General features: G+C 55.0%; 1 protein-coding gene across 3 annotated transcripts; it reads right to left on the bottom strand.

The window, feature by feature from the left end:
- Positions 1-9: 9 nt before the first annotated feature.
- LOC105495119 (proprotein convertase subtilisin/kexin type 9) lies at positions 10-27,407 on the bottom strand. Of its 3 annotated transcripts, none has more exons than XM_071092619.1 (13): positions 26,237-27,407; positions 22,256-22,447; positions 19,665-19,788; positions 13,788-13,918; positions 13,413-13,554; positions 10,039-10,235; positions 8,730-8,913; positions 8,030-8,203; positions 7,592-7,740; positions 6,600-6,777; positions 4,727-4,908; positions 2,637-2,878; positions 10-2,041 (listed from the first exon to the last, which is right to left on the bottom strand). In XM_071092619.1, the coding sequence occupies exons 1-12, from the start codon at positions 26,798-26,800 to the stop codon at positions 2,663-2,665; spliced, it is 2,433 nt and encodes an 810-aa protein (XP_070948720.1). In that variant the 5' UTR covers positions 26,801-27,407; the 3' UTR covers positions 10-2,041; positions 2,637-2,662. The 3 variants fall into 3 exon arrangements, with proteins under 3 accessions (XP_070948720.1, XP_011762652.2, XP_011762651.2); XM_011764350.3 differs by having other exon boundaries at positions 10-1,784; positions 13,788-13,921; XM_011764349.3 differs by having other exon boundaries at positions 13,788-13,921.

Raw genomic sequence — 27,407 nt, forward strand, 5'->3', positions numbered from 1 at the left:
CAGCCATAGTGGGCGGGGGAACACAAGCCTGTGCCTGGGGCTAAATGCTGTTATGGTTCCTCTTAGTGCTTTACACTAATAAAGGGGACTGTGGGTCCTCTGAGCCTTTTGCCGTTCTTCCCTCTGGAGAGGTTGACCATTTTAGGATTAGTCTGCAAAGCTTAGAGGAGGATGCTGAACTTAGGTTGATGTTCTCCATTCATCTCCACCAAAGCTTTCGGCTCTCCCAAGTGGTCCCCAGCATAGATCGTGTCGCTGGTCACGCTGGGCTTCTTGCTAGATCCCACAGGTCTCAGTCTCATTCCTAGTGTCCAGCGTTGCTCACGTGGGTCCCCTTCCCTATTTGCTAGTCCAGATCTTCCTCTTCCTGCAAGCCACACCCCTTCCTCCCTGATCCCTGGTGACGACCTGCCAACCCTCTGCAAGAACCAAGTTGTTCCAACATCACAGAGCTGTCAAGGTGTGGATATCTAACCAGCTGACACTTGATCCTGGGGAGGGGAAGGAGAGAGAGTCTAGGCTTGCACAACAGGCCTAGGTTCCAAGGGGCAGAGATACACAGTTGGGGTGTTCAAGCTATTGCCATCTGTCAACTCTTGAATGATTTTCATATATGACACTAAATTGTCAGAAAATGTAATCTGGGAGGATTTTTGCCTGAGATTCCTTATGACCTGGGCTGTGTAGAGATACAACTTGCTTAAGACAGCTATGCTCACCAGCCCTAGAGTGGAGGGCCTGGAGGTCCTACATTGAATGGGATCAGAGTGCACTCTGTAACCCAGGCTGCAGTGCAGTGATGCAATTACAGCTCACTGCACCTTCAGCCTCCCAGCTCAAGCAAGCCTCTCACATCAGCCGCCTGAGTATCTGGGACCACAGGCATGTGCTACCACACCTACCTAATTAAAAATTTTTTTTTTGTAGAGATGACGTTTGTGTTGCCCAGGGTCTTGAACTCCTACATGCAAGCCTCAGCCTCCCAAAGTACTGGTATTACAGGTGTGAGCCATTGCACCCGACCTGAGACTGTTCTGAATTTTAAATCATGAAAAATAGCCATAGACTTAGCACTGGCTCATCACAGAAGCATCTGGCACTGTAACTTATTCCATAAATACTCTGGGCCAGGCCCTGTGCCAGGAACTGGGGAGAAAAGAATGAAAAGGGCATTGGGAGGTTAGGACAACAGAGCATCTAGGATGTAGGGCATTCGTCACCAAGGAGGAGGCACTTTGACTGCCAGGGTCATCAGGGGAGCTGCAGGAAGACATTCATTTCATTCCTAGGACAGGCACAGGGAGTAAGTTCACATCACCAGTACTTACCCAATACTTGTACTCAAGATACAAGTACCTGGCTTACTCAACAAACTTACCCAGTTCCTAGTATAAACAAGGCATCACCCGAGGCAGTCAAGTCTATGCAAAAGTCAGGACAAAGTTTGTTTTTATTTTAAAAAGTCACTATATTAATAAAAATGCTACAAAACCCAGAATAAATATCTTCAAGTTACAAAAGCAAAACAGGTCTAGAAAAGCTGGCTGTAAAAAGGCAACAGCGAGGACAGACCCAAAAGATAAATGTCTGCTTGCTTGGGTGGGGCTGGTGCTCAAGGAGGGACAGTTGTCCCTCTCCTCCCACCATCCCTTAGAAGCATCTCCATCAGGCCACAGTGAATCAGGCCTAGATGATACGGGAAAAGTTCCGTGCCTGCAGGCATCGTTCCACCATCACTCACTGAGCTTCCTGGTCTGTGTTCCCCTTCCCAGCCTCACTGTTACCTGCGGGGTAAAGTAAGAAGAGGCTTGGCTTCAGAGGCAGCCCAATCTGGGTTTCTGGCTCAGTTCCTGCTGTGTGAGCTTGGCAGGCATGCCTCCTCTGGTTCCAGGTTGCTTCCCTGTAAAGCAGGGGTGCAAATGTGTAGTCTGCTGGGTAGTGGAGCGGGTTGGCTGAGACGGTGCGTGCACCATTGCACACTGCAGAGTCAGTGCTAGGTGACGGCTCCCTGCAGGCCACCCTTGGGTGTTGTTAGCACAGCCTGGCATAGAGCAGAGTAAAGGTCACTCAGGAAAACAAGGCACAGCCCATGACCACCAGGGATGCGTTGATCTCCAGCCTCTGGCTAGATGCCATCCAGAAAGCTGAGCCTCCACTAATCAAGGGAGCCCCAAGGGGCTTCCCCACAGTGAGCTGGAGATGAGGGCCATCAGCATCTTTCACACTCGCCCCCTGACGATGCTTGTCCCTGCTGCCCCTACCACCTCCTCTCCTACCCATGGGAAGAATCCTGCCTCCTTGGTGGAGACGTGAGGACTGAATGCCTGGCACCGAACAAGAGCTCAATAAAAGCCGTTCTGCCCACAGATGTTGGCATGTTGGGAGCAGCTGGCAGCACCAAGCACAGCTCAACCTGTTTCAATGGTGAAATGCCCCACAGTGAGGGAGGGAGCTTCCTGGCACCTCCACCAGGGGAGGGGGCATCCAGAGTGAGTGAGTTCTGGGCAAGGAGCCTGCCCCACTCAAGGGCCAGGCCAGCAGCTCCAGGAAGGTGGAAGCATCCCCGTCCCCTCGCGCTAGGCCATGGAGGGCTAGTTGGAACCATTTTAAAGCTCAGCCCCAGCCCCTGACCCTACCCAGGCACCATCCTGGGATGGGGCTGTCACTGGAGCTCCTGGGAGGCCTGCACCAGGTGCCGGCTCCGGCAGCAGATGGCAACGGCTGCCACGGCTTCTTCGCTGGTGCTGCCTGTGGTGCTGACGTCCCGGCTCCTGACCACACACGTGTTGTCTACAGCGTAGGCCCCCAGGACATGGGAGGTCCCAGGGAGGGCACTGCAGCCAGTCAGGGTCCAGCCGTCCTCACAGGCCACGATAACCTGCCAGAGCCAAGGAGAAGAAAGCACAGTCCAGCATGGCCCGGGACCCCCACCTACACTTCATTTCTCCCTCCAACATCCCGCTGTGAGGCCAAGGGGCAGATAGCCCTCCCTGGCTCAGAGCCCATTTGAGACACAAACACATATCTCCCACCCCGCACCTCCCGCCCCGGCGGTTCTGCACCATCGATGACCAAACACGTGAGCTCCTGCTTCATGCCTGGTTTGAGGGGCGCGGGGACAGACAGATGCCTACCATGCCAATGCCAAACTCATCTTCCTTCTGAAACTGACGGCCCCACAGCCTGCCCCATCCCACTTAATGGCAACTCCATCTGTCCAGGGGCCCGAGCCTTGGTGCCGTCCTCCCCTTCTCCCACCCATGTCCACCCACCAGGCCTGCAGGCTCCCTTCAGACTCCAGCCGGAGCCCCGCCCCAACGCCTGGACCCTCCACTGCCTCCCTCCAGTCTCCCTGCTTCTGCCCAAGGCCCTTGTCATCTCTTCTCAGCTCAGCAGCTAGGCCACAGTGAGAGGTTCAGATCCAGGCCAGATCACACTCCCCCTAGGCTGGACCCCTGTGTGGCCCCAGCTGACTCCTGACTGTGGCCCTCGGTCTCACCTGACTTGGCCCTGTCCCCTCTGAGGCATCCCCCACCTCGTAACTACTCCCACCTCTGGTTTCCTGGTACTCCCGGGCGCATCCCCACCCCGGGGCCTTTGCTCTGCCTGGAACACATTCCCTGCCTGATGGCCCATTTCCTCCACCTTCTCAGCAAGACCTCTCCTGACTTCTCCCCCACCCCATTCCCTTCCTTGCTATAGTTTTCTCCATCGCATCTTTTCAGTACTCTGTAATTTACTGGTTTGTTTTCTGTCCTCCCCGACTAAAATAGATGCTCCAGGAGGGAGAACAACATGTCTGTCCAGCCTGTATCCCTCCCCAGTGCCAGGAAGAGCACCTGGAACCTCGCAGCCCTCAGTGCACCCAGGGAAAGTGGATCCAAGAACAACACTGTCTTTTGCTATGGAGGAATGCACCATCCAGACCAGAATCAACACAGACTTGCATTTTAAAACCGAGTCTGAGTTCATTTAAGAGCGGACTCCTTAGGGCTGCCTTTGAAGAAGCTCCCACTGGCTTTTAAAAAGGAGAGTTCCAGAGCAACTGTTGGTCATGTCCACACCCAGGTTTCTAGAAGGCCTGGCTCTCACATTCCAGGGCTTGGCACGTGCCTCGCTAATCTCCGCAGGGCCTTTTCTTGCCTTGCTGGTCATGCTAACAACCTTCGGCATGCAGCTCAGGCACCCCCTCTGGGTCATGGCTGAGTGAGCTCTGTGTCCTCACAGCCCAGTGCTGCTCCTGACCCTGAGAACCTCCCAGCAGGTTTGTTAAATAGATCAGAGAGGCCAGGTGCAGTGGCTCATGCCTGTAATCCCAACATTTGGGGAGGCTGAGGCCAGAGGATCGCTTGAGCCCAGGAATTTGAGACCAGCCTGGACAACATAGCAAGACCCCATCTTAGAAAAAAATAGATCAATCAATAAATGCATGCATATTGTATTTCTTTATGGCAAATTTATGCACATTCTACACCAAGTGGAGTGGGGTACTCAGGCAACAAACCTTACTGATCTGGACAAAAGCAAAAACAGACCCAGCCACACACAGATACATACACACACTGTCCACACAATGGCGGAAGCTGCCCACAGCATCTACCCGGCAAACCGCCACCCTGATGCATGGCGGTATGGTGGTGGCACAAACTGACCCAGAAAAGCTGCACAGGAGAGACTCACGCCACCCCACGGCACCCCACCCACCCGTCCTCACAGGCCTCCTCACCTGCTCCTGAGGGGCCGGGATTCCATGCTCCTTGACTTTGCATTCCAGACCTGGGGCATGGCAGCAGGAAGCGTGGATGCTGGCCTCCCTGTGGCCCACACACTGGTTGGGCTGACCTCGTGGCCTCAGCACAGGCGGCTTGTGGGTGCCAAGGTCCTCCACCTCCCAGTGGGAGCTGCAGCCTGGGTCAGAGGAAGGCCAGCTCAGATAGTGAAATGCTGGAATGCTCCGTCTCCAGTGCCCATCCCCATCAGACCTTCTCTCTTTAAAGTGTGAGGCAGGAGCTAGGAAACCCAGAAACAACTCAAAGAAGATAAGAGATGCTGGCCTGAGCATCAGGACTCCTGTGTTCTCAACTCCACTCCTGACCAGCTGTGTGACCATGGGAGAGCCATTCAACCTGAGCCTTAGTTTCTCAGGGAAAACATCATCTCTCCACCCAGAGATGGAGACAGTGAAGCAGGGGCTCTATGGCCTGAGATGCTCAAACTTCCCCCAAACTCCCCATGCAGCCAGCGGGCAGAAGTTCAACGGTAAGCTGGGGTCTGTCTGGACCACCTGGGGATGCCCTCCATGGGCTTAGGAGTCAGACACACGCATTGGCTAAGAAACCGAAAATAGTTATTACTCAGCTACACTGAGGCTCTGTTTACTCATTTGTAAGATGGAAAGAGAAACCGCACCTACTCACAGGGACACTGTGAAGATGACACGTGTGAAGCGCCAGCATGGAGCCTGGCATGTGCTCTGAACATGGTAGGGTCGTGGTTACTAGCATTCTCTATGTCCTAGATGCAAGGGCTCAGGGCAGTCACTCAGCATGTCCAGCCTGCAGTTCCCTTAGCTGCAAAATGGGGCTCTTTGAGGTGTGCCTCATAGAGTCAGATTCCATGACTTCAAACTGACATGTGCCTGTGAGTTCATCGGCTGAGCACTTCCAAAGGGGAGTGTGATTACAGCATGGCGGACTTCCCTCCAAGCCAGGATCCCCGGACCGGATGGAGCCTCTCCCCTGGACAAGGGCACCAGCCACCTGACTACGCTCATCTTTCCTGAACATCCATCCCACATGCCAGCCTGCTGTGCCCAGAGTTAGGTTCTCACCCTCACCTTCCTGTTCCCAAACCCTCAGTGGCTCCCCTGGACATGCTCAGACGAGAATCAACTCTGAGCCTCTTATTCCAGGCTGGAGCTCCACTGTCTTCCCAGACCTCTCACGCTCCACCCAACCAGAACAGCTCAGCCTTGGGGCGCCAGCCCTTGATGCCCCAAGAGTCCCCATCTGTGACTTCCTGCTACCTGCCTGGACATGTTTTCGACACAGGGTAGCCTATCAATAGTTGCCTATACCAGAGACCGGATTTTAAAGCAACAGGTGATGACAATAATAGTAACGATAGCTAGAATCTATATTGTCCAAGCATTAAGCTAAGTGCTTAGCACCCATCATTTCCTCATACAGAGACGTTAAGTAACTTGCTCAGGTCACAGAGCTATCGAGTGGCAGAGTGAAATTCAAACCGAGGTCTGCCCTCCTTTCAGCCCCAGCCGGGGTCCTCTCTCTGGAGCTGCCTCTCCTGAACTGCACCACCTTAGGCAAAGCACCTGCCATGCTCCAGGCCAGTGCCCTATCTCCTCGCAACACAATGAGGCAGGTGATACCTTTTTCCCTCTTATGGAGGAGGAAGCTGAGACGAGAAGTAAGGTCACCTGCCCAGGGTCAAAGGGCATGGAAGTGACAGAACCAGAGTATGGAATGGAAAGTCGGGTTCCAGTCTCATGGATCACACTCATGAGGACCAAGCCTCGAGGGCAGTGGGTGCATAAGGAGAAAGGGAACTCTCCTCACCCCAGGGCAGGCCCAGCCTCCTACCTGTGAGGACGTGGCCCTGCTGATGGCAGTGGACACGGGTCCCCATGCTGGCCCCAGCTGGTGGAGCTGTGTGGACGCTGCAGTTGACCTGGGGTAGCAGGCAGCACCTGGCAATGGCGTAGACACCCTCACCCCCAAAAGCGTTGTGGGCCCGGCAGACCCGCTTGCCCCCTTGGGCCTGAGAGTCAAAGACAGAAATAGGAATCTGCTTTAGAATGGGCTTTGAAAACAGAGAAAGGGACTAGACAGGATCAACTCAAGCACCCTCGTCAGTGTCCCTACCAGGGGCCAGTCAGACCCTGCCCCTAGCCTTCTGGGGACAAGGAGCTCGCTCCTGCCCAAAGTAGACTGTTCTGCCAATGGGCAGCTCTGAATACTCAAAAGTTCTTCCAAACACAGAGTGCTTTCAAAATGGAGATACAGGGAAATCCAAGAGGCCAAAGCAAGGACCCAGCGGGCTCCACCCCACCCACTCTGCCTCCCACACAAGCATTAAGACACCATCTCCCAGGCCAGAAATGCCTGCCCCTCCTCACTCTCCTGACTGGGCACTGCCCTTCCACCAAAATGCTGCGACCAGATGGCATCTGTGCACTACCCTGTAGCATCAACATCAATTCCCCTTTTTTGCTGGTTTGAGATTTCTCAGCTCCCAGAACCATGGAGCACCTGAGTGAGAAGGGCCTAGAGATGGCTGAGTCCAGAGTAGCAGATCCCTGACCCTCACGCTGACACCCATCCAGCACCCATTGAAAATCCATCCAGCACTGTCCTGCAGCCTCTAGGAAATCCTTCTCACTGTGGCTCTCTCCAGCGGCCCCCAGCAGCGTGAGATGAGGAGTGCCCCACTCCTGCTCTGGCCAGCCCTGTAAGCTTACAGAAGAGCTGGAGTGTCGAGGATGGAGGGGCTTGCTGCGGGTCCCTCAGGGCCCAGCACTCACACACACACACACACACACACACACACACACACACGAAGGAGGGGTAGCCACCTCGATGCGCTCGCCCCGCCGCTTCCCACTCCTGGAGAAACTGGAGCAGCTCAGCAGCTCCTCATCCTGGGCGCAGCGGGCTACGGCTGTGGCCATCCGTGTAGGCCCCGAGTGTGCTGACCACACAGTCCTGCAAAACAGCTGCCAACCTGCAAAAAGTGCCTGGGATGAGGAGGGGGTGCTGGGAGTGAGGGGACCTCCACAAAAATCTTTAGTTCATGGTAGGAGAGAGGAGGGCTTAAAGAACATACTCAACTGTCTCTATAAAAACATGTTATGAAAATATTGCAAAGCCCTTTCAGAGCCCCCTTCTCATTTAATCCTATTTAAGGTGGTGTCATCCTCCTTACACAGACAAGGGAGAGGGGAGAGACTGTCAAGGTCACACAGACCTCCCAAGCCCCAGCCTGGCCTCGCCCACCCTGCCGTCCTGCTTACCTGCCCTGTGGGTGCTGGGGGGCAGGGCGGCCACCAGGTTGGGGGTCAGTACCCGCTGGTCCTCAGGGAACCAGGCCTCATTGATGACATCTTTGGCAGAGAAGTGGATCAGTCTCTGCCTCAACTCGGCCAGAGTGAGCTCCGGCTCGGCAGACAGCATCATGGCTGCAATGCCTGGTACAGGGGTGAATGGTGAAAGATGGTGACGGCCTGACCCTCCTGCCCCAGCAGGGGACTCCTGCCAGTGCACACACGCACACACATACACACAAAAACACGTGCACACACCAGAGACACCAAGCTCTCTTCTAGAAGGTAAGCCGCCTGCAGTCCCTCACACAGTGAGGTAAGACAGCCTTCCGTCACACCTCTAAGCCTTGGTAGTTGCTGTCTTATCGGCCAGGTGGACTCCTATTCATCCATCAAGCTCCAGATCAAATGTCCCTTGTCCAAGAAGCCTTCTCTGACCCTCGGGCTGGGCAGGTGCCTCCTCTGGGCTCCCTCTAATACAGCCCTAACCTCGTGTTCCCACTGTGCACTCGTCTCCCTCATCAGACTGAGTGTCCATGAAGGCACCATCAGGCCTGTCTCATCTCTGGTCCCCCTGCACAGAGCCTGGCACTGGAGGTCCTGGCACAGACCCTGACCGTCAAAGGGCTGTTAGCATCACGGTGGCCAAGGCAGTGGGGTGGTGACTTACCAGCCACATGGGCAGCAGCCTGTGATGTCCCACTCCGTGACACAAAGCAGGTGCTGCAGTCGCTGGAGGCACCAATGATGTCCTCCCCTGGGGCAAAGAGGTCCACACAGCGGCCAAAGTTGGTCCCCAAAGTCCCCAGGGTCACCGGCTGGTCCTGGGCATTGGTGGCCCCAACTGTGATGACCTGGAAAGGTGAGGAGGTAGGTGGCACAGAAAGGAGCCCAAGAGAGGGGTTGCAGAAGCAAACTGAGGCCTTGCCAGCTGGGCTGAACAACTGCTATACACCTGTTTGGGTCCCATTCAAATGTCCCCTCCTAAGGAAAATCTGACTCCCCAGGCAGAACTCTGGCACCCCTGCCCTGCCCTGGTGCTCCCCTCTGTCCCTACCATAGCCAGGCAGCATTCCCAATGCCCCTGTGGAGTTTACATTCTAGTGAGGGAGATAGGAAACTACTCGGTGTATCAGGTGGCTCTAAGTGCCACGGGGGGAGACTGAGAGGGCAAGGCAGAGATGTGTTGGGCTTTGTTTGCTTGATGCCTTTAAATTGGGCTGCCAGGGAAGCCTCCGAGGCCAGGGAGGATCTGGGTTACCGCTGTCAGGTATGCTTCTGCTCCGCAATCCCCACCCACAACGCGCGCGCGCACACACACAGACTTGAAGTTCCAGACTTGAAGTGGAACAAGATTCTCTCCCCTAGATACCCGCAGTGACCTGACACTGGAGGAGTGGTGGTCACAGGAGGGACGGTCACTGCCCCCCAGCTCCTCAGGGCCGAGGCTCCGTGTCTGTGTCCCGGCAGCCACACTGCACGGCCCTGCGGCACACTCTCTGGATGTCCCTCGGGTGAGGTCTGAGCCCTCAACTGTTCCCATTCACATTAGCCTTGCTCAAGTGGTCAGTCATGCAGCTGCGGAGGGATCTGGATAGTGGGGCTTAAGAATATTGGGCGGGCCCTAAGAATATTGGGCGGGCCCTAAGACTATTGGGCAGAGGACGCAGGGCCTGGGGAGGGAGATGGGGAGGGGGCGGCTACCAGGACACCCTCAAGAGGGAGAGTGGCCAGGACGGGGTGTGGGGGCGTGGCTTCGTGGGCGCCGCTACGTGGGGGCGTGGCGGGGTCACTGCTGTTCAGACTCTGGGATGATGGAGGCTCGAGGCCATTCCTCCCCAGCCTCCCGCATGGCGGGGGGGCTCTGACGACTCCTTCCAAAGCCAGAAGGGTTCAGCCTCCAGGAACGTGCTGCAAGAAGCCCACGAGGCCCGCCTGCCCTTCGCTCCCTGTCTTGGGGCAGCAGCCTCAGCACCTACCTCGGGAGCCGAGGCTGGGGAGTAGAGGCAGGCATCGTCCCGGAAGTTGCCGGCAGCGGTGACCAGCACGACCCCAGCCCTCGCCAGGCGCTGGCAGGCGGCATTGAAGACCCGGCTGTACCCACCCGCCAGGGGCAGCAGCACAACCAGTGGCCCCACGGGCTGGACCAGCTGGCTTTTCCGAATAAACTCCAGGCCTGGGAGGAACAAACCTAGGTCACCCCCTGGGGAGAACTGTTCCCCATTCCCAGCCCCTCCCTTACAGGCACAGAGTGATGGTTAATTTTGGGGATCAACTTGGTGACCTGATGTTTGGTCAGAAGCCAGTGGAAATGCTGCTGCGAAAATATTTTTTAGATGTGACTAACATTTAAATCAGGAGACTGAGTAAGGCAGGTTACTCTCCGTAACGTGGGTGGGCCTCATCTAATCAGTTGAAGGCCTGCAGAGAACACACTGAGGCCTCCCAGGGAAGAAGGAATTCTACTCCAGGCCTGCCTTAGGACTTAATACTGCAACATCAAATTCTGCAGGAATTGCCTGGCCTGCCCTGTGGATTTCAGACTTGCTAGCCCCCAGGGTCACATGAGCCAATTCCTTGAAACTCTTAATATATACATCCTATTGGCTCTGCTTCTCTGCGGAACCTTGACCAATAGAAACTGGAAGATATCAGCAATTACCTCAGCAATCAAACTAGCCAACCCCGGCCCTTCTGTGTGCCTGGCTCTAAGTGTCTGAATATATGAACTCAGGGGATCCTCACAATAACCTTATTATCCCTTTCCAGGAAATGGAGGCACCGAGAGGATGAGCCTCAGAGGAATGAGAAGGGCGCCCTGCCCCACCCAACTTCTCCCTGCCACTCTCTGAGGCCTGGCTCAGATGCCCCTCCACTGTGGCCACAAGTGTTGAACCCACACAAACTTGAACAGAGTCTTGGCTGCCCACTCACCAGCTGTGTGACCCCACTCTCTATGAAACAGGGACAGCTGCTCCCAGGATTGTCTGAAGAATTAAAAGACTCCACGCCCAGGACCCCCCCATACCATAACTCCCCACCTTTGAGGGTGTGGTTCCCTCTGGCCTCAGTGGCACTACATCCCCCATTTTGGTGTAGACCATGATCTACCTCATGCTACTGTCACCAGTGACAGCTCTTTTTTTTTTTTTTTTTTTGAGACGGAGTCTCGCTCTCTTGCCCAGGCTGGAGTGCAGTGGCGAGATCTCGACTCACTGCAAGCTCCGCCTCCTGGGTTCACGCCATTCTCCTGCCTCAGCCTCCTGAGTAGCTGGAACTACAGGCCCCCGCCACCACACCTGGCTAATTTTTTGTAGTTTTAGTAGAGACGGGGTTTCACCAGGATGGTCTCGATCTCCTGACCTCGTGATCTGCCAGCCTCAGCCTCCCAAAGTGCTAAGATTACACGTGTGAGCCACCACACCCAGCCACCAGTAACAGTTCTAACCCTTTGCCAGCCTGTGAGCTCTGGCCCAGTGGCCTGGAGACTGGGAGCCTAACTCAGCTCTGGCCCTGATGTGCAAGGGGACCTGGAACTGACAGTTTCTTCCCTGTCAAATGGGGTGTGGGAGCCTTCCAGATCCTGGTCTCTGAGATGTCTCCAGGAGCTGTGGCCAAGGATGGAGCTGGAATCTCACAGCCATGCTCCTCCTAGAAGACAGCTAGTGAGGACCCTCACACCACAGAGGAAGGGAGCGGAGTGGCACTGAGTGTGGAGGTGAAGAACAACAGCCACATTTACAGCTGCTGGTTATGTATTTATTTATTTATTTTTGAGATGGAGTCTTGCTGTGTCACCCAGGTTGGATTGCAGTGGCACAATCTCGGCTCACTGCAACCTCCACCTCCTGGGTTCAAGTGATTCTCCTGCCTCAGCCCCCAAGTAGCTGGAATTACAGGCACCCACCACCACGCCTGGCTAATTTTTGTATTTTTAGTAGAGATGGGGTTTCACCATGTTGGCCAGGCTGGTCTCGAACTCCTAACCTCAGGTGATCTGCCCACCTCGGCCTCCCAAAGTGCTGGGATTACAGGCGTGAGCCACCACACCCAGCCTGCAGCTGCTAGTTATTAAGCACCTGCTGTGTGCTTATCTGTGTGCTCAGACTCGACACACAATCACCTGCTTACAGAGGAGGAAATGGCAGCGCCAAGGAAGGCAGTAGTGACTGTTGAGCCCCTGCCCCGTGCCAGGTCATGCAGTAAGGGCTTCCCATACACTGACTGGGATGCCAAAGAAGGGACTTCTCCAGGAAGTCCTCCAGAGGCCAGAGCACCAGGCCTGGGGAAGGCCTTTCTGGGAAAGAACAGCCTCCCCTCCACACACTGACCTTCAGGAACTGGCCTGACTGAGCCGAGGTCAGTCAATAAAGGGGTGGGACAGGCACAAGGGGTCACCTGATGGGGCCGAAGGTTATTGATTCTTGCCTTTAAAACTGAACATCAAAACCTGTACTCTGTAGGAAAGTCTCAGGGCAGACACAGGGAAGACTCCTGGGCCTCCTCAGCCTTTCAAACGGACCCATGGGCTGCTTCCGCTAGCTCCAGAGCCAGTGTTTGACCCTGGGGCCTGGGGCCTGCAGTGGAAGTCAAGCTGCTGCCCAGAGCTGGCACCTTTCCCAGTGACATCATCAGCTTGAGCTGTGTGACTGTGGGCAGTCACCTCCCCTCTCTGGACTGGTTTCATCAACTGTTCAGCAGCTATGGCAAGGCCAGCCCCAGGGCATGTTGTACAGAGGCCTTGCTCAGTGGCCACAGGAGGAAGTCAGTAAGGGAGAGCACCCTCCCTCTTCTCTGTCCACAGGCCCCCGGAGTCCTAGTTCTCAGCTGGACTTCACAGGGGGGCCGCCAGATGGACTAAATATAGTCATAGTCTAGAAAAAGTCCTCTGCCAGTTCCTCCACCACATCTGCCTGGCCAGTGTGACCTGCAGGGCCAGTCATGCAAGTAAGTGAGTCCTCTGGTCTCAGAAGTATGCAAGCAGAAGATAGAAGAAGTTTGCTTAGATCACCTCGAGTCCCTCCACATTGAAGATAACATCACAAAAGACACAAAGATGTCACCAGGTTTGAAAAGGGGAGCAGTGTGGAATTGTGGAAAGGTCACTGACCCAGGGTCAAGTCTGCACTCCTTGGGCTACCTGCATAACCCTCTTGGGGCCTGGGTTTCTTCATCTGCACTCGTGGTCACTGGGGACCCTGCCAGCTTTGGCACTCTGGTTCTCTGGCTCTGCGGCAGAGGCTGCCACAGCATTCTTGGTTAGGAGACTAGCTCTCCCTGGGCCCAGCCCAAGCCACTTCCCAGGCCAGGTCCAGATGGAGAGAGACCAGCGCTGTCTGGGGCCATCACTCACCTATGAGGGTGCCGCTGACCGTGCCCTTCCCTTGGCAGTTGAGCACGCGCAGGCTACGCAGGCCGGCGCCCTTGGCCACGCCGGCATCCCGGCCGCTGACCACCCCTGCCAGGTGGGTGCCATGGCTGTCACACTTGCTGGCCTGCTCAGCCAACACAAGGACCACATAAGAAAGACCCCCCCACCCCATAACAAATCAGCAAGTGGCTGGATGGATGAACACCCTTCCCACAACTGATGGCAGGGAGGGGACAGTGACAGCTGGGGACTGTAGCCCAGCAGTACAGCTGCAACACTCTTGGACGGGAGTCCCCACCCACCTCCAGGATGGGGATATGGGCAGAGGCAGCCCTCCCACCAGAGGGCCGTGCTTACCTGTCTGTGGAAGCGGGTCCCGTCCTCCTCGGGCACACTCTCGAAGTCGGTGACCATGACCCTGCCCTCGATTTCCCGGTGGTCACTCTGTATGCTGGTGTCTAGGAGATACACCTCCACCAGGCTGCCTCCTTCTTTCCAAGGTGACATTTGTGGGAGAGGAGGGAATGAGCATGAAATCAACCTTATAGTTAACACACAGAAACTGTGGAGTACATCCCAGGCACTGGTGAAAGCACCTTAAATATATTCACTCATTGAACCTCCAAAAAAATCCTCGCACGCTAGATCCTATTCTATATTTCATAGACAAGGAAAGGGAGGCCTAGAGGGGGCAGATAACTGTCCAAGGCCATCAGCTGGCAATGCTACTGCCAGGAAGGACCCAAGTCATCCTGCTCCTTCATATTAATATCAATATCCAACAATAATATGAATGTTCAAGAAATAATATCATAGTGTAAAATAAAGCCCCTATTATAACTTTTCACAGCTCACCGAGTCTGCGAGAAAGACAACATGATTTAAAGACTCAAAGAATAACAGTGATGTCTGGCCGCCTGCGCTGGTCGGCTCATTTTAGAGACAGGAAGCTGCAGCTCGGACAGGATGTGTGTCTGGGCCTCCTGACTCCAGGTCCAAGCATTCTGCACTCCACAAGCTACCAGAAGGGCTCACAGGGGCTGCTTCCACCTCACACGAGTCACGGCCTCAGAGAAAACAGTCACCGAGAGCCTACCCTATACCTAATTGGATCAGTTTGGATTCTCCAAGAAGCCGGCACTGGGGTAAAAACTGCAAGAGACTCACTGAGGGAGTTGCCTGTGCAGGACAAAGATTGGGGTGTAGGAGAAAGTAGGGAGAGCTCACAGATGCAAGGCAGGTCCAGCCCACTGGGCGGAGACGGGGGGGAGGAAGAAGGGAAGCAAGGAAGGAAGCACCTCCGCTCCAGTGCGGGTCTCAGAAACTCTCAGCCAGGCCAAAGGAAGACTTCAGGCAGGTTGCTGCTAGAACAGTCCTGCGCCAGCGGAAATGGCCTGGCCCTGGAACCCCTGCAGCCAGGAGAAGCAGGGCCTCAGGTGGAACCAGATGGTAGCCCTCTGGGCTGTCAATCAACCTGCTCCTGCCCCAGGGTCTCCTGAGTCTTCTGAAGTGCCATCTGAACAGCACCTCTGTGTCCCCGGCAGTGATCCTCCAAATATGCTGCGGAGTAGAGATTCTCATCTCAGGACAGGTGAGCAAGTACGGGAGGCTCAGGGAGTGTTGTCCCTTCTTATGGCTTCGGTAACAAATTCCCAGACTCAGCAACGAAGGCTCCAGGGAGAACCCTGCCTCACGTCTTCCGGCTTCTGGTAGCTGCTGATGCTCCCTGGCTTGTGGTCACATTTCTCCAATCTCTGCCTCTGTCTCCAAGTGGCCCCTCCTGTGTGTCTCAAATCTCCCTCCGCCTTTCGCTCATAAAGACACATCACCGGACTTACAGCCCACCGCATAATCCAGATGATGTCATCTTGAGATGCTTAATTACATCTACAAGGACCTTTTCTCCAAATAAGGTCCGGCTCACAGGCTCTGTCTGGGTGTGTGTATCTGTGGGGGCCACTATTTAGCCCACTACAGAGCAATTCAGTGGCTGCTCTGAGATCCCACACTAATTTCAGGCAAGGTCAGCTCCCAGTCCTACATCCTCCCACCCACCCACTGTGGCAGTAGGGCTGGGCCCAGTCCGAACTGTGAGTCCCCAGCCTGCACAGACACTATTCGCCCTGCCCTATGGCCTCCAGTCTCAGCAGGACGCTCCACTGATCAGTGCCCATGCGCACTTCAGTTACTTCTGTAGCATGCTGGGCAGGTCCTCGGCAGTCTGCCTGTCCTCCCAGGCTGCGGGATGAGGCAGAGTCCTTGCTCTCCGAGTGTGTTAGGAGCTTTCACTCATCAGTAGGCATCTACCACGTGCCCCGTGCTGCACTGGGAAGGGGTAGTTGAGAGCGCTGTGAGCTCCGACCTGAAGACATGTGGAGACCAAAGGGTGCTGGTCACCCTAGAGGAACCACTAGATATTGAACTGGGCTATGGAATGTCGGAGGGGCAGACACATGACAAGGCCAGCAAGGTGGGCAGAGGCCAGATGGTGCCAGGCCCATAGGCCATGCTCGGTCTGCTCCTAGCAGAGGCCCCGAGCTGGCTACAGGGGATACAGGTGCTTAGGAAGCAGCCCAAGGTTCTCCCTCAGAGCTTCCAGGCTGACGGTACAACTGGATACATTGGCAGACAGCCCAGGGGATACAGGCTCATCTAGAAGACAGCACAGAAGCTGCTTCCCCACCTGGACATAAGCCACACAACGCACATCAAGCCAAAGGCCTGCTGGGCAGGATTCCAGTCCATGCTGCTCGTCGTGTGTGAGGAGGGAACTGAGGCCGCAGCTGAGTTAGCCCAGGTGACAATCCTTTCTGGTCCCACCTGTGCTTGGGACCACCATCTGCTCCAGGAGCTGTACTTGGGGTCCGCTGCAAGATGATGTGACCACTGTGAGGTCACATCCCTGGGCCTGGGGTGTGGCCCCAGCGCAGCCCCACACCTTCTAAATACAGGCAGTTCCTGCCCGCTGACACCAGCGCACTCTCCTGCTGGGACAGGGTCAGGAGGCTGCAAGCATGGCCAGCAGAGGGCAGGCGGGCCTGGCGAAGGGGCAGCTCTTGGTAAGGCACTGCCAGGAGAGAGGCTGTAAGCCTGGAACGCCCACCCAGGGCCCACAGCCCCACCATGGCCTCCACAGCTGGAGGGAAAGCACAAGCCAAAGCCCCCACAGGAACATCCTTGGGCTTCCTTCCAGTGAGAGGCTGGAAAGGGTTTCAGCTCGGACAGGACACAGGGCCTCTGGGGCCCTTCCTAGGCCCCCCTCTATCCTCCAAACCCCTGGGTGAGGCAGAGGCTGCTAGTTCCCTGTGACAGTGTGGCAAGGTGGCCTCAAGAAAAGCCACCACTCTCAGGGGCAAAGAGGCCTTGGAGTGGCCTCTTCCAGCCTCTAGGTTGGTACAGAAAGCTCTGCGGCCTCTGGCAGGTGGGAGCCCAGTCCTGCTTGCATACCTCCAGAGCAGGGAGCTCATTAGCTCTCACCAGGCAGCCCTGCCATGCGCCTGAGAAGCTCAGACTGTGGCCGAGTTCTTCCTTTCACATCTGCCCTGGAGGTCACCCAGGCCCTGCTGGTCTCACCAGCCTCAGTCCCTTCTGTACAGGCTACACTCCCTCCTGCCTCACAGCTTCAGTCCATGTTCATTCCTCTGCTTGGACACTGTCCCCTTTGCCTGGTTAATAATGCCCCCGTGGGTCTTGGCTGGAACAGCGCTTCCTCCAGGAAGCCTTTCCTGATCCTTCTGCCGGATACACAGGCTCACAGTTGCCTGCACTCCTTCAGAGCTCTCAGCCTATCCGGAACTAATTTGTGTCGATAGCATTTGTTTAAGGAATGGATTAATCTTCTGGATACACTGTTGGGGAAAGAGACCACGTCCATTTCATTCACCTTTGTATCCCCAGCACCTAATACGGTGCCTGGCACACAGTGGGTGCTCAAGACGTTATTGTTGAATGGTAAGAAAAGAAAAATGCAGGGCTAAAATCACAGCACCTCACTCAATACCTGACAGAGAAATGCATGCTATAGCAATAACTCATTTAACCCTCCTAACAGCCCCCCAGAGCGAGGCTTACTATTCCCTCGCTTTTGCAGAGGAACCTAGGAACCTGAGGATCAGAGAGGGTGAGTGATGTGTGCAGGGTCACACAGTTAAGAGTGCAGAGTCTGGGTTTGAGGGCAGCAGCCAGCTCCAGGGCCCATGCCTGTGGCCTCCCCATGAATGAAGAGGCTGCTGCTGGGCCCAGCCAGCCTGCCCCATGCCAGCGCAACAGCTCCAGGAGGACATCCTCCAGCCAAGCCCTTGATGTGACTCCAGAAGGGGTTCCACACCCCTGCCTGCCATTCCTGCCACTTCCCACAGACACTCAGGGGAAGTGGGGAGGGGGACAATCCATGGGCATCCTATGGGGAGGAAAGGGCCCCACGTCTGCTTCTGGCCCAAGGGAGAGGAGGGAATGGTGGCTGCCAAAGGGTACACTCACATCTTAACCCGCACCGCCTGTGGCTGTGACCTTATTTGGAAAAAGGGTCCTTGCAGATGTGGTTACGGTTCTCCACATGAGATCATCCTGGATGATCCAGTTGGCCCTAAATCCAACAACAAGTGTCCTTATGAGACAATGAAGAAGAGAGAGACACAGAGAAGGCTGTGTGAAGACAGAGGCTGGGATGGGTGTGCTGCCGCTGTTGGGACACAGAGGAGACAAGAGAAGCTTCTCCCTGGAGCTCCCGGGGAGAACGTGGTCCTGCCAACACTGATTCAGGCTTCTGGCCTCCAGTACTGCAGAGAATCAATTTGTTCCAACAAGGGGGTGGTAGTTTGTCACAGCAGTGCTAGGAAACTAACTTAGGGGGCAAGATCTTCTTGGTCTTCTGCCTGGACTGGGGCCTCTGTGACCCTCTGCCAGTGTCCCTCTCAGTCTCTGATATTAGCCTGCTCCGGGAGGTCCCTGAGGCGCCAATGTGGAGTGCAGGGGGCTCCAGGAATCCACAGAAGAGGTCCCACCTGGTTGGAAAGGAACAGGCTCCTCCTACAGAGGAGCTGTCCTCTCCCTGGCCACAGGCTGCCCAGGTCAGGTCAGCACACATGACCAACCAGGCCCCTCGCTTCTGCTGCTGCCACCCTTGCCAGAGGATGTCCCCCGCACAAACCCTATCTCCACCTCCTGCCCACCAGCTCTGATCTGTTGCAATGGCAGCAACTCAGACATATGCAAGGTCATACAGTATGCAAAGTCACACAGAAGCCCCCAACTTTTCACTTCCAAAAGCATCTGCACACCCTTCAACTCACTGGAGTCTCACAGCAACCTGTGAGAAGGACAGGGACAGGGTTATGTGCCCATTTTACAGACAAGAAAGACAAGGCTAATAGAACGAAGTGGCTTCCCAAGACCCCACGAGAACCGGTAAGGGGTGGAAGCTGAGTTCACCCCAAGCTCTGCGTCCTGGCACCATGTTGCACGGACCCACCACATTGCATTGTCTCTGCACTGAGCTGCAGACTCACACCATGGGCACCTCAAACTTAACACAGTCCAACTAGAACCCTTCATCCTCTCCTCAGGCCAGGTGCATCTAGAGTCTTCCCTGACTGAATTGCCACCTGCAAGGAATTGCCACCTGCAAGGCCCTGCTAGAATGCAGACTGTTTTCCATGGCTACTCCTCCTCCCTCCCTCCCACAGTCAGGCCACACCAGGCAGAGGGAACAGTGGAAGGAAAGGCCTAGAGGGAAGACACAAAGTGGGCCATGCAGGGAGATCCAGAAAGCCAAACAGAGCTGGAGGCAGGGAGAGCAGCAAAACAGGAAGCTAGGCAGGGGCATCCCAGTCCGGGTTGTGTCTGTCCCATTAAGGGGTCTGGTCCAGTCTGCAGGGCACTGGGAGTTATAGAGGCCTGGGGAGGGGCCCTAGGTAGAGTCACCATCAGATGAACCCTCCTTCTAAGGTAAGTGCAGCCTGCTGGGCCATTCCAAATGGAGAGAAGAGGAAAACAAGAGACAAGGAGGAAAAGAGGATCATTTAAGGCAAGACTTTTGCATTTGTGGAGCTACAGGAAGGCAGGCAGTGGGGGCTGCAGGGGTTGGGGATGGGACAGAAAAAAAGGGGTCAGTGGAGGTGCTGAGTCCCAAAGCCCCCCAAGAAGTGGAAACCACTGGCAGGGAGGCAAGGCCAGAGCAGAGCAAATGGATTCAGCTCAGGTGTGAAGGGGCAGCGCACAGATGGGGGGTCTTACTGGGGGGCTGGTATTCATCCGCCCGGTACCGTGCAGGAGTAATTCGCTCCAGGTTCCATGGGATGCTCTGGGCGAAGACAGAGGAGTCCTCCTCGATGTAGTCGACATGGGGCAACTTCAGGGCCTGCAGAAGCCAGAGAGGTTGGGGGACTCTGCTTAAGCCATCTGGACAGCAGCAAACACAGCCACAGCCTGGCCTCACCTGATCACACCTGTCCCCATATCCCAGCCCAGCAGCCTCCCACCTTGTCCCGGCAGACTCCCTCCTGGTGCCCCGGAGGACAGACTAGGAGCCTGAGTTTTCTCACTCATTGATCAGGCTGAGAGCCTAGCACTCCCATATCCCTGCAACAAGGCCTAGCACAAAGGATTCCTTTTAGGAAGGATTCTGGACTTGACATCTTGTCTGGGAGCCAGGCTGTGCTAAGGCTCTGGGCAGGATGGACACGGAGTGAAGCTCAGGCCCTGGACACTATGCCTAAATCATGACATAACAGCACTGGCAATTCGGTTTGTCCCCCAGTCTATTCCCCAGCCTTCTCCAGCCTGCTCAGTGCAAACTGCAGCACCAGCTCCCTTGCAAAGCCTCCATTTAGGCTCAGCCAATGGGAGGCACCAGCAGGAGTTAGAGGGACAAGAGTGCATCTGCAGCTGGGCGCGGTGGCTCACGCCTGTAATCCCAGCACTTTGGGAGGCCGAGGTGGGGGATCACCTGAGGTCGAGAGTTCGAGACCAGCCTGGCCAACATGGTGAAACTCCATCTCTATTAAAAATACAAAAATTAGCTGGGCATGGTGGCACACACCTGTAGTCCCAGCTACTCAGGAGGCTGAGGCATGAGAATTGCTTGAACCCGGGAGGCAGAGGTTGCGGTGAGCTGACATGGCACCACTGCACTCCAGCCTGGGCAACAGAATCTCAAAAACAAAAACAAAAACAAAAAACTGTGCATCTGCCCCACTCCCTCCCTACCTCCTGACTCCCTGCGCATGGCAGCGGTGAACTCTCAGGTGACTCCCCACGGGCAGCCTCTCCTCCGTGCCACCAGCTCCAATTGGGCAGAGGGAAAACTATTCCCTCTCCTTACCCTTCAGACCTAAGTGGTAACAGCTTCCTGCCACAACTAGTCCCTGGATGCCTTGGTATCCCCAGAGGCTTCTTAACCTGCCCCCACTTTGGCGAGTTTCTATACCTAGCATCTGCTGAATGCTTCACAACCTCATTTAGTCCTTAAATGAATGTTCCCATTATTATAACTGGTTTACAGATAGGGGAATGAGGCTCAGAGAGGTGAAGGCATTTGCCCAGGGTTAAACAACTAATAAGGGGCTGGGTGGGACTCAAACCCAGGCTGGTAGGATGCCCAGTTTGAAGCCCAGGTCTCAATGGCAAATGCCTGCAGCTTTCCGCTAGGCTTCTGCTTGGCCTACTCTCCTCTGAGCAGCTGCCCTGGCCTGTGGGGCTTGTGCCTGTCATCTGGTGCTATACGGGTACCTTCTTCGTCTCGCCCCACTGCTGAGCACATTGTCCCATAGTCAGCTGTACTGGCTGGCGGTCACTGATCAGTCTCTCCTTCTGAACTGTAAGCTCGAGGGAAAGGCCTGGGCTGTGTCATCTTCGCCTCTGCAGCACACAGTAGGCGCTTGGTAAATGTGTGTTGAGCAGACTGATGGAAGGCATTGACTTGTCAGTCTCCTCTACTTAGACTACGGGTTCCTAAGGCAGGGACCCTATCAATCCCTGTCATGGTCCCACAGGCCTTGGTATGAGGTCGCTGTTCAGCCACGGGATGCTGAGCTGATTAACCCGTGGAGCAGCAGTACAGTGCAGCTAGGAGACCCAAGTCCAGACTCTGACCCTGCCCATTACATGCTGTGTGACCTTGGGCAAGACCCTGGGCCTCACTGTCTGCAGGAGGCTGAAAAGCACCCCCTGCCATGTGGAGAATCAGTGTGAAAATGACACACACTCTCATCAAGTGACAGGCCAGGAAAAGAGGTGGGCTAGAAGGTGGGGCAGAAGCAAAAACAAGCAGGTTTTTTTTTTTAAGATTTGAAGCATTAGGGCCAGGGTGAGGAGAATACCCAGTCCCCTTTCTGCCTCTCCACCAAAGATGTGACATCCAGGAGGGAGGAGGGCCACCCTGTCCTAAAGTAGGGTCTTTACTCTGATAGCAGCAGCCTCAAAGAAATTGTAGACCCTTGAGTCATGCTTTTTTATAAAATGACTGAGGCTCCATTGAACATCCCAGGGCCTTGTCCCTAAAGGTTTCCATAGGTAGCAGATGCATTGGCATAAGAATGGCTGGCAGGCAGACCACTGAGTTTGATCCAGGTCCTACCCCTAGCTGTCTGTGTGGTCCCCTCTGAACTTTCAAATGAAGATGGACATACCACTGGGGCATGGCCAGGCTTAAAGGGAATTCCATACAGAAAGCCAGTGGTTACTGTGCTTGGTACCCAATAAGTGCTCAATACATACTTGCTGTCCCCTTCTGATTTTCAGCAATAGGCCTACTGAGCACAGTCCCCAGTGTATATGCAGTGGCCCAGCCCTATCAGGAAGTGCCATTCCCAGAAAGGGTGGCTCACCAGCTCCAGCAGGTCGCCACTCATCTTCACCAGGAAGCCAGGAAGAAGGTGATGGAAGACATGCAGGATCTTGGTGAGGTATCCCCGGCGGGCAGCTTGGGCCTGCAGGCGGCGGGCAGTGCGCTCTGACTGCGAGCGGTGGGTCTCCTCCTTCAGCACCACCACGTAGGTGCCGGGCAGCCTCCACGGATCCTGGCCCCGTGCAAGGAGGAACATGATGACGTGGAAGAAACCCAGCAAACCCTATGTGTACTTTATCTCACCCCTACTTACAAATTAGAATTACAACAAAAGAGGCACAACAGAGTGTAGTAAGTGATAAAGAAGTTACCAAATGCGGACCCAAAAGCAAATTAAAAAACGCATATAGGCCAACTATTATTATTCACATAGTTATATAACACTTTCAAATGTGCCAGTCAGGCAAAAATGGGAACCATGGGCCGCACTCGACAAGAGGTTTTCCTCTGTACCTGCAGCCAGCTCTCTATGGGCCTGGTTACCCGTGGCGGCCCTGCCCAAAGGCCACCTCCTCCCCCCTGCCCCAATCAGAATAAACTGAGGGAAAAACTCATGGCTTTGGAGCCAGGAAACCGTGGACCTGAATTCCAGCTCTAATATTTACTGGTTGTGTGGCCATGAGCAAGTCACTCAATCTCTCTGGGCCTCAGATATCTCCGCTGTATTGTGGAGACCATAGTACGTATGACACAGGCCTGCTGGGAAGGTCAAGAGTGACGGTTGTAGAAATCTCCCATCCAGATGCTCTACAAATGCAGGCGGAAGGGATGACTAAGTGAGCAAAGACAACACTTCTTAAAGAGAGAGAAGAGTCAGGGCCACTGTCTTAGTCCTTTTGTGTTGCTATATAAAGGAATACCTGAAGGTGGGTAATTTATAAGGAAAAGGGATTTATTCAGCTCATGGCTCTGCAAGCTCTCCAAGAAGCATGGCACCAGCATCTGCTTCTGGTGAGGGCCTTAAGCTGCTTCCCCTGATGGCAGAAGGTGAAGGGGAGCCTACATGTGCAGAGATCTATCACATGGCAAGAGAAGAAGCAAGAGAGAAGAGAGGGAGGTACCAAGCTCTTTTTAATAATCAGCCTTCAAGGGAAATCATAGAGGGAGAATCTAGTCATTATCACAAGGATGGCACCAAGCCTTTCATGGGGGTTCCTCCCCCACGACCCAAACACCTCCCATTAGGCCCCACTTCCAACACCGGGGACCACATTTCCACATGAGATTTGGAGGGGACAAACTATAGCAGCCACGATCTGCAGGTGATTTGTTTGGTTTTAGCTCTCGTCTGCTCCAGCTGCTCTCAGGCAGACACACCTGCTCAAGAACCTTCACTGGCTCCCCACAGCCTCATGGATCAAGTCCAAACTCCATGCTCCTCCTTGGCCCCTACCTCAACCTACCTTTGCAGCCTCACCACCCACATCTCTGTATATACGCATCTTGGACTCCAGTCAGAGTAGAACAGAGTTCACCCCCTTTACCCAAAGCCTTAGGGCCAAATCGGTTTTGAACCTCAGAACTTGTTTGGATTTTAGAAAGACAGTAGTGGGCAATCAGAGAGCCTGCTTGGAGGAATCTGGAGCTGCATATGTAATCTATGCAGCAAAATACATGAATACACATATTCACACAACTAGATTAAAAATAATCTCATGTCAGTTCACGTCAGAAGCTACCATCAAATAAATCACAGAAAAACCTTTTGGTTTTCAGAACATTTTACATTTCAGAAGGTGGATAAAGAACTGTGGAGCCTGGGCGCAGTGGCTCACAACTGTAATTCCAGCACTTTGGGAGACCAAGGCGGACAAATCAGTGGATCTGAGGAGGTCAGGAGTTCAAGACCAGCCTGACCAGCATGGTGAAACCCCGTCTCTACTAAAAATACAAAAATTAGCCGGGTGTGGTGGCAGGCGCCTGTAATCCCAGCTTCTTGGGAGGCTGAGGCAGGAGAATCACTTGAACCTGGGAGGTGGAGGTTGCAGTGAGCTGAGACTGTACCATTGCACCCCAGCCTGGGCAACAAGAGCAAAACTCCATCTCAAAAAAAGAAAAAGAACTGTGGACATGTGCTCCTTATCCTCCACCTCTGGTTTTCCCAGCTCTGTGCCTTTGTTCATGGTACCTCCTAATCCTAGAATAAAATTCTCCTGACATCGTCATCGCTGAACTCCTACTAATGCTTCAAAGATTCATCTAAAAATGCCTTCCGCTAAATAAAAATCGAATGAATTGGGAGAGTACTCTGTGCAGTGGAATGTGAGTTCTGGAAACCCAGTTCTAATGCACCTGGGGTGACCTCCTCTCTCTGAGCCTCAGTTTCTCATGACTAAAACAAAAGGATTGGTCTAAAAATTCTTTTCTGCTTGCCAAAAAATATTTTCATTCTAAATTCGACTCCCACAGAATATCCATTGAATGAATGAATAAATAAACTTGAGGAGGCTCCTGTTCCAAATTTCCACCAGAGAAGAAACATCCTCAAGGGCTTGGTTCAGGTGGTCATACAGCCTCTGCTTACTCACCTCTCAGGATGGGGTACTCACTATTTCCAGAACAGTCGTTTTGGAGCAGTGGTAACTTGAAGTGCCTTTTCTTATCCTGGCCACAACCCCACAACATCCCTCTAGAAAGTCAAAGGCTCAGGGAACAAGGAAGAGGACTATACTGAGCTGAGTAAGGACCTGCCATCCTGCCACCCAGAACACTCAGACGGGGCAGGCAGCTGTGAGTGGCAGAATTTCCCCCTCTGCCCCAGGAGCTGTAGTTTGGAGCAAAGACAATGTCACCAACAGGTCACGCTGCAGACAGGGGCAAAACTGCAAGTGATCCCTCCCTGGGCTTGCATGAGTGAGGTCACTCATGGTCAACAGAACTTTCCCTTCATCTCCCCATCTGCTGCCACTGAGCCCTTAGGGAGGATTGTCACTTCCTTTTTAAAGACTAGGCAATGGAGGCTCAAGGATAAGTGGCTTGTCAAGCACCACAGCTAGTGAGAGGAAGCCATCATTCAACCCCAGATCCGACTCCAAGCTGGGGGACACAGAACCTCAGCCAAGTCCTGGGCTGATAATACTTAGAAAAAACTAGTGACCCCGCCCCGGGAAGAAGCTTCCCACAGCCTGAGGGCCAGATGCTGGCAGAGTCGTTGAGCAAACTCGCCTCACCCTCGGTCGGTCGGCAGACAGCCAGGTGGGCTGAGGCGCCGGGCTCAACTGCGGGGTCCCAGTACCAGGCGCGCCACCTCCGGCTCCAGAGCACCAAGGGCCCTTCCCTGCCTGAGTCCTAAAGGACACCAATGGGCCTCGAGAATAACTCCGCCCCTTCTCCCCTGCCCCTTCAGCTGGTTCTTTTCTTCAATTGAAACAGATGGAATACTACAGCATAAGTTCTGTGTCGTAAAGAAATTGCCTCGCGCTCCCAGCATCTGCAGTCCTTCCCACCCCGCTCCTGTCTCGGGTAGGGCCTTCTCTCCAGGCCCTCCATCCTCCGCTGCCCATATTTCCCAAACCGAATCGGAACCCACTATAATGGCAAGCCCACTTCCTCTGTGTCTGGTGCGTTCCCAGTGCTTTCCAGGCATTCACTTCTTCACCCACCTGTGCCGCGGCGAGGCGGAAAGTCTGAAATCTGGGCAGGAGACCCTGGCAGTGCTCTGCCCGCCCTCCCTCAGCCTCGCAGTCTCCCAACCCCGCGAGCCTTCCCACTGAATAGCGCAGCCGCACGCCCCCGCAAGTCCCCGAAAGGCCGGCCGTCCCCGCTCTCCACCGCGCTCCCCACGACCCGTCCTCCCACGCCGCCTTGCCTGCAGTCCCCAAGATCGTGCCAAGCGAAGAGCCCTCGGAGACCTGCACCCCACTTCCTCTCTTAAATGGGGGGAAACTGAGACCCGAAAGGAAACAGCATCGCACCGTCCCGGCTGCGGGTTCCCCCAGGCCTGCCACCCCTCCGCCCGCACCTTGGCGCAGCGGTGGAAGGTGGCTGTGGCTCCGTGCTCGGGTGCGTCGGCCAGGCCGTCCTCCTCGGAACGCAAGGCTAGCACCAGCTCCTCGTAGTCGCCGTCCTCGTCCTCCTGCGCACGGGCGCCAGCGGGACCCAGGAGCAGGAGCAGCAGCAGTGGCAGCGGCAGAGGCCACCAGGACCGCCTGGAGCTGACGGTACCCATCAGGGCCAGGGGAGAGGTTGCCGTCCTGATGAGGAGACCTAGAGGCCGTGCAAGGTCCACGCGGGCGGCGCCTTGAGCCTTACGGTGGGGAGGACTGTGCAGGAGCTGGAGTTCAGGCTCAGGGCGCGCGAAGGGGCGCGCGGAATCCTGGCTGGGAGCTGGGAGCCGCCGCTGCAACGCCACGTCCCGGCCCGCCTGAGACAGTCTCACTGCCTGGCTCACTCCTCCAGGCTCGGACCCTGAACTGAGCGGCGGCGCCCTCCTGCAACCACGAGCGCCTCGACGCCGCTGCGGAAACCTTCTAGGGTGTGGGTGCTTGACGCCTGGGGCCCGCAGATCACGCCACCAGAGCCCCATCGGACGATCCTATCTGATTAAACATTAACGGAACCCCCGGACTGGAGGATCAGGTTTCGGCCTCGCCCTCCCCAAACAGCGTCAGATTACGTGCAGAGGGAAGAAAAAACTCCCAAATTCTAACTGGGCTGGAAGGCGGGTCGGCGCTCTAGAGGCACCTCCTCTCCCGCCTCTCACCCTGCGTGGGATGCCAGACTCCGAGTTCTGCCCAGCCCACCTTTTCAGTGTTTCCTGGGTCCACCTTGTCACCTGCTGACCAGTGAGACTTCTGAATCAATCCTACTATGGACTCCTCCCTGCCCACCGAATTCTTTCCACCGACCTTAACCTGGCAACCTTCTAAACTTATCTTGGACTCCCGCCGGCCTCTGCTCTTTATGCACCCTGCACACTGACCTTACCGACTAGCTGTTCCTTGAAGATACTGCTTGCTTTTGATGCCCAGCCTCCATGCGTTTCAAGGGATTTATACTGCAAAGATTCAGGTTTTAAGTTTGCAAAGATGTCATATAGGTGCATTCAGAATTCTATGGTAGGCACAAGCTCAGCGTTCCAGAAGATTCAATTTGCAAAGATTCCTTTTACACACCATGTTCAAGAACTCAAC

The sequence above is a fragment of the Macaca nemestrina genome, chromosome 1 (genome assembly GCF_043159975.1).
Source record: "Macaca nemestrina isolate mMacNem1 chromosome 1, mMacNem.hap1, whole genome shotgun sequence".
Lineage (NCBI taxonomy): Eukaryota > Metazoa > Chordata > Mammalia > Primates > Cercopithecidae > Macaca > Macaca nemestrina.

Bases quoted from the DNA above. Each gene is read 5' to 3' on its own strand.
- LOC105495119 (XM_011764350.3), bottom strand. From the start codon at position 26,800: ATGGGGCTCTGGTGGCGTGATCTGCGGGCCCCAGGCGTCAAGCACCCA. The intron at 4,909-6,599 runs GTAGGAGGCTGG...CCTCTGACCCAG, and splicing joins GCAGGGCCACGTCCTCACAG to GCTGCAGCTCCCACTGGGAG. The intron at 2,879-4,726 runs GTGAGGAGGCCT...TGGCTCTGGCAG, and splicing joins TCCCGGCCCCTCAGGAGCAG to GTTATCGTGGCCTGTGAGGA.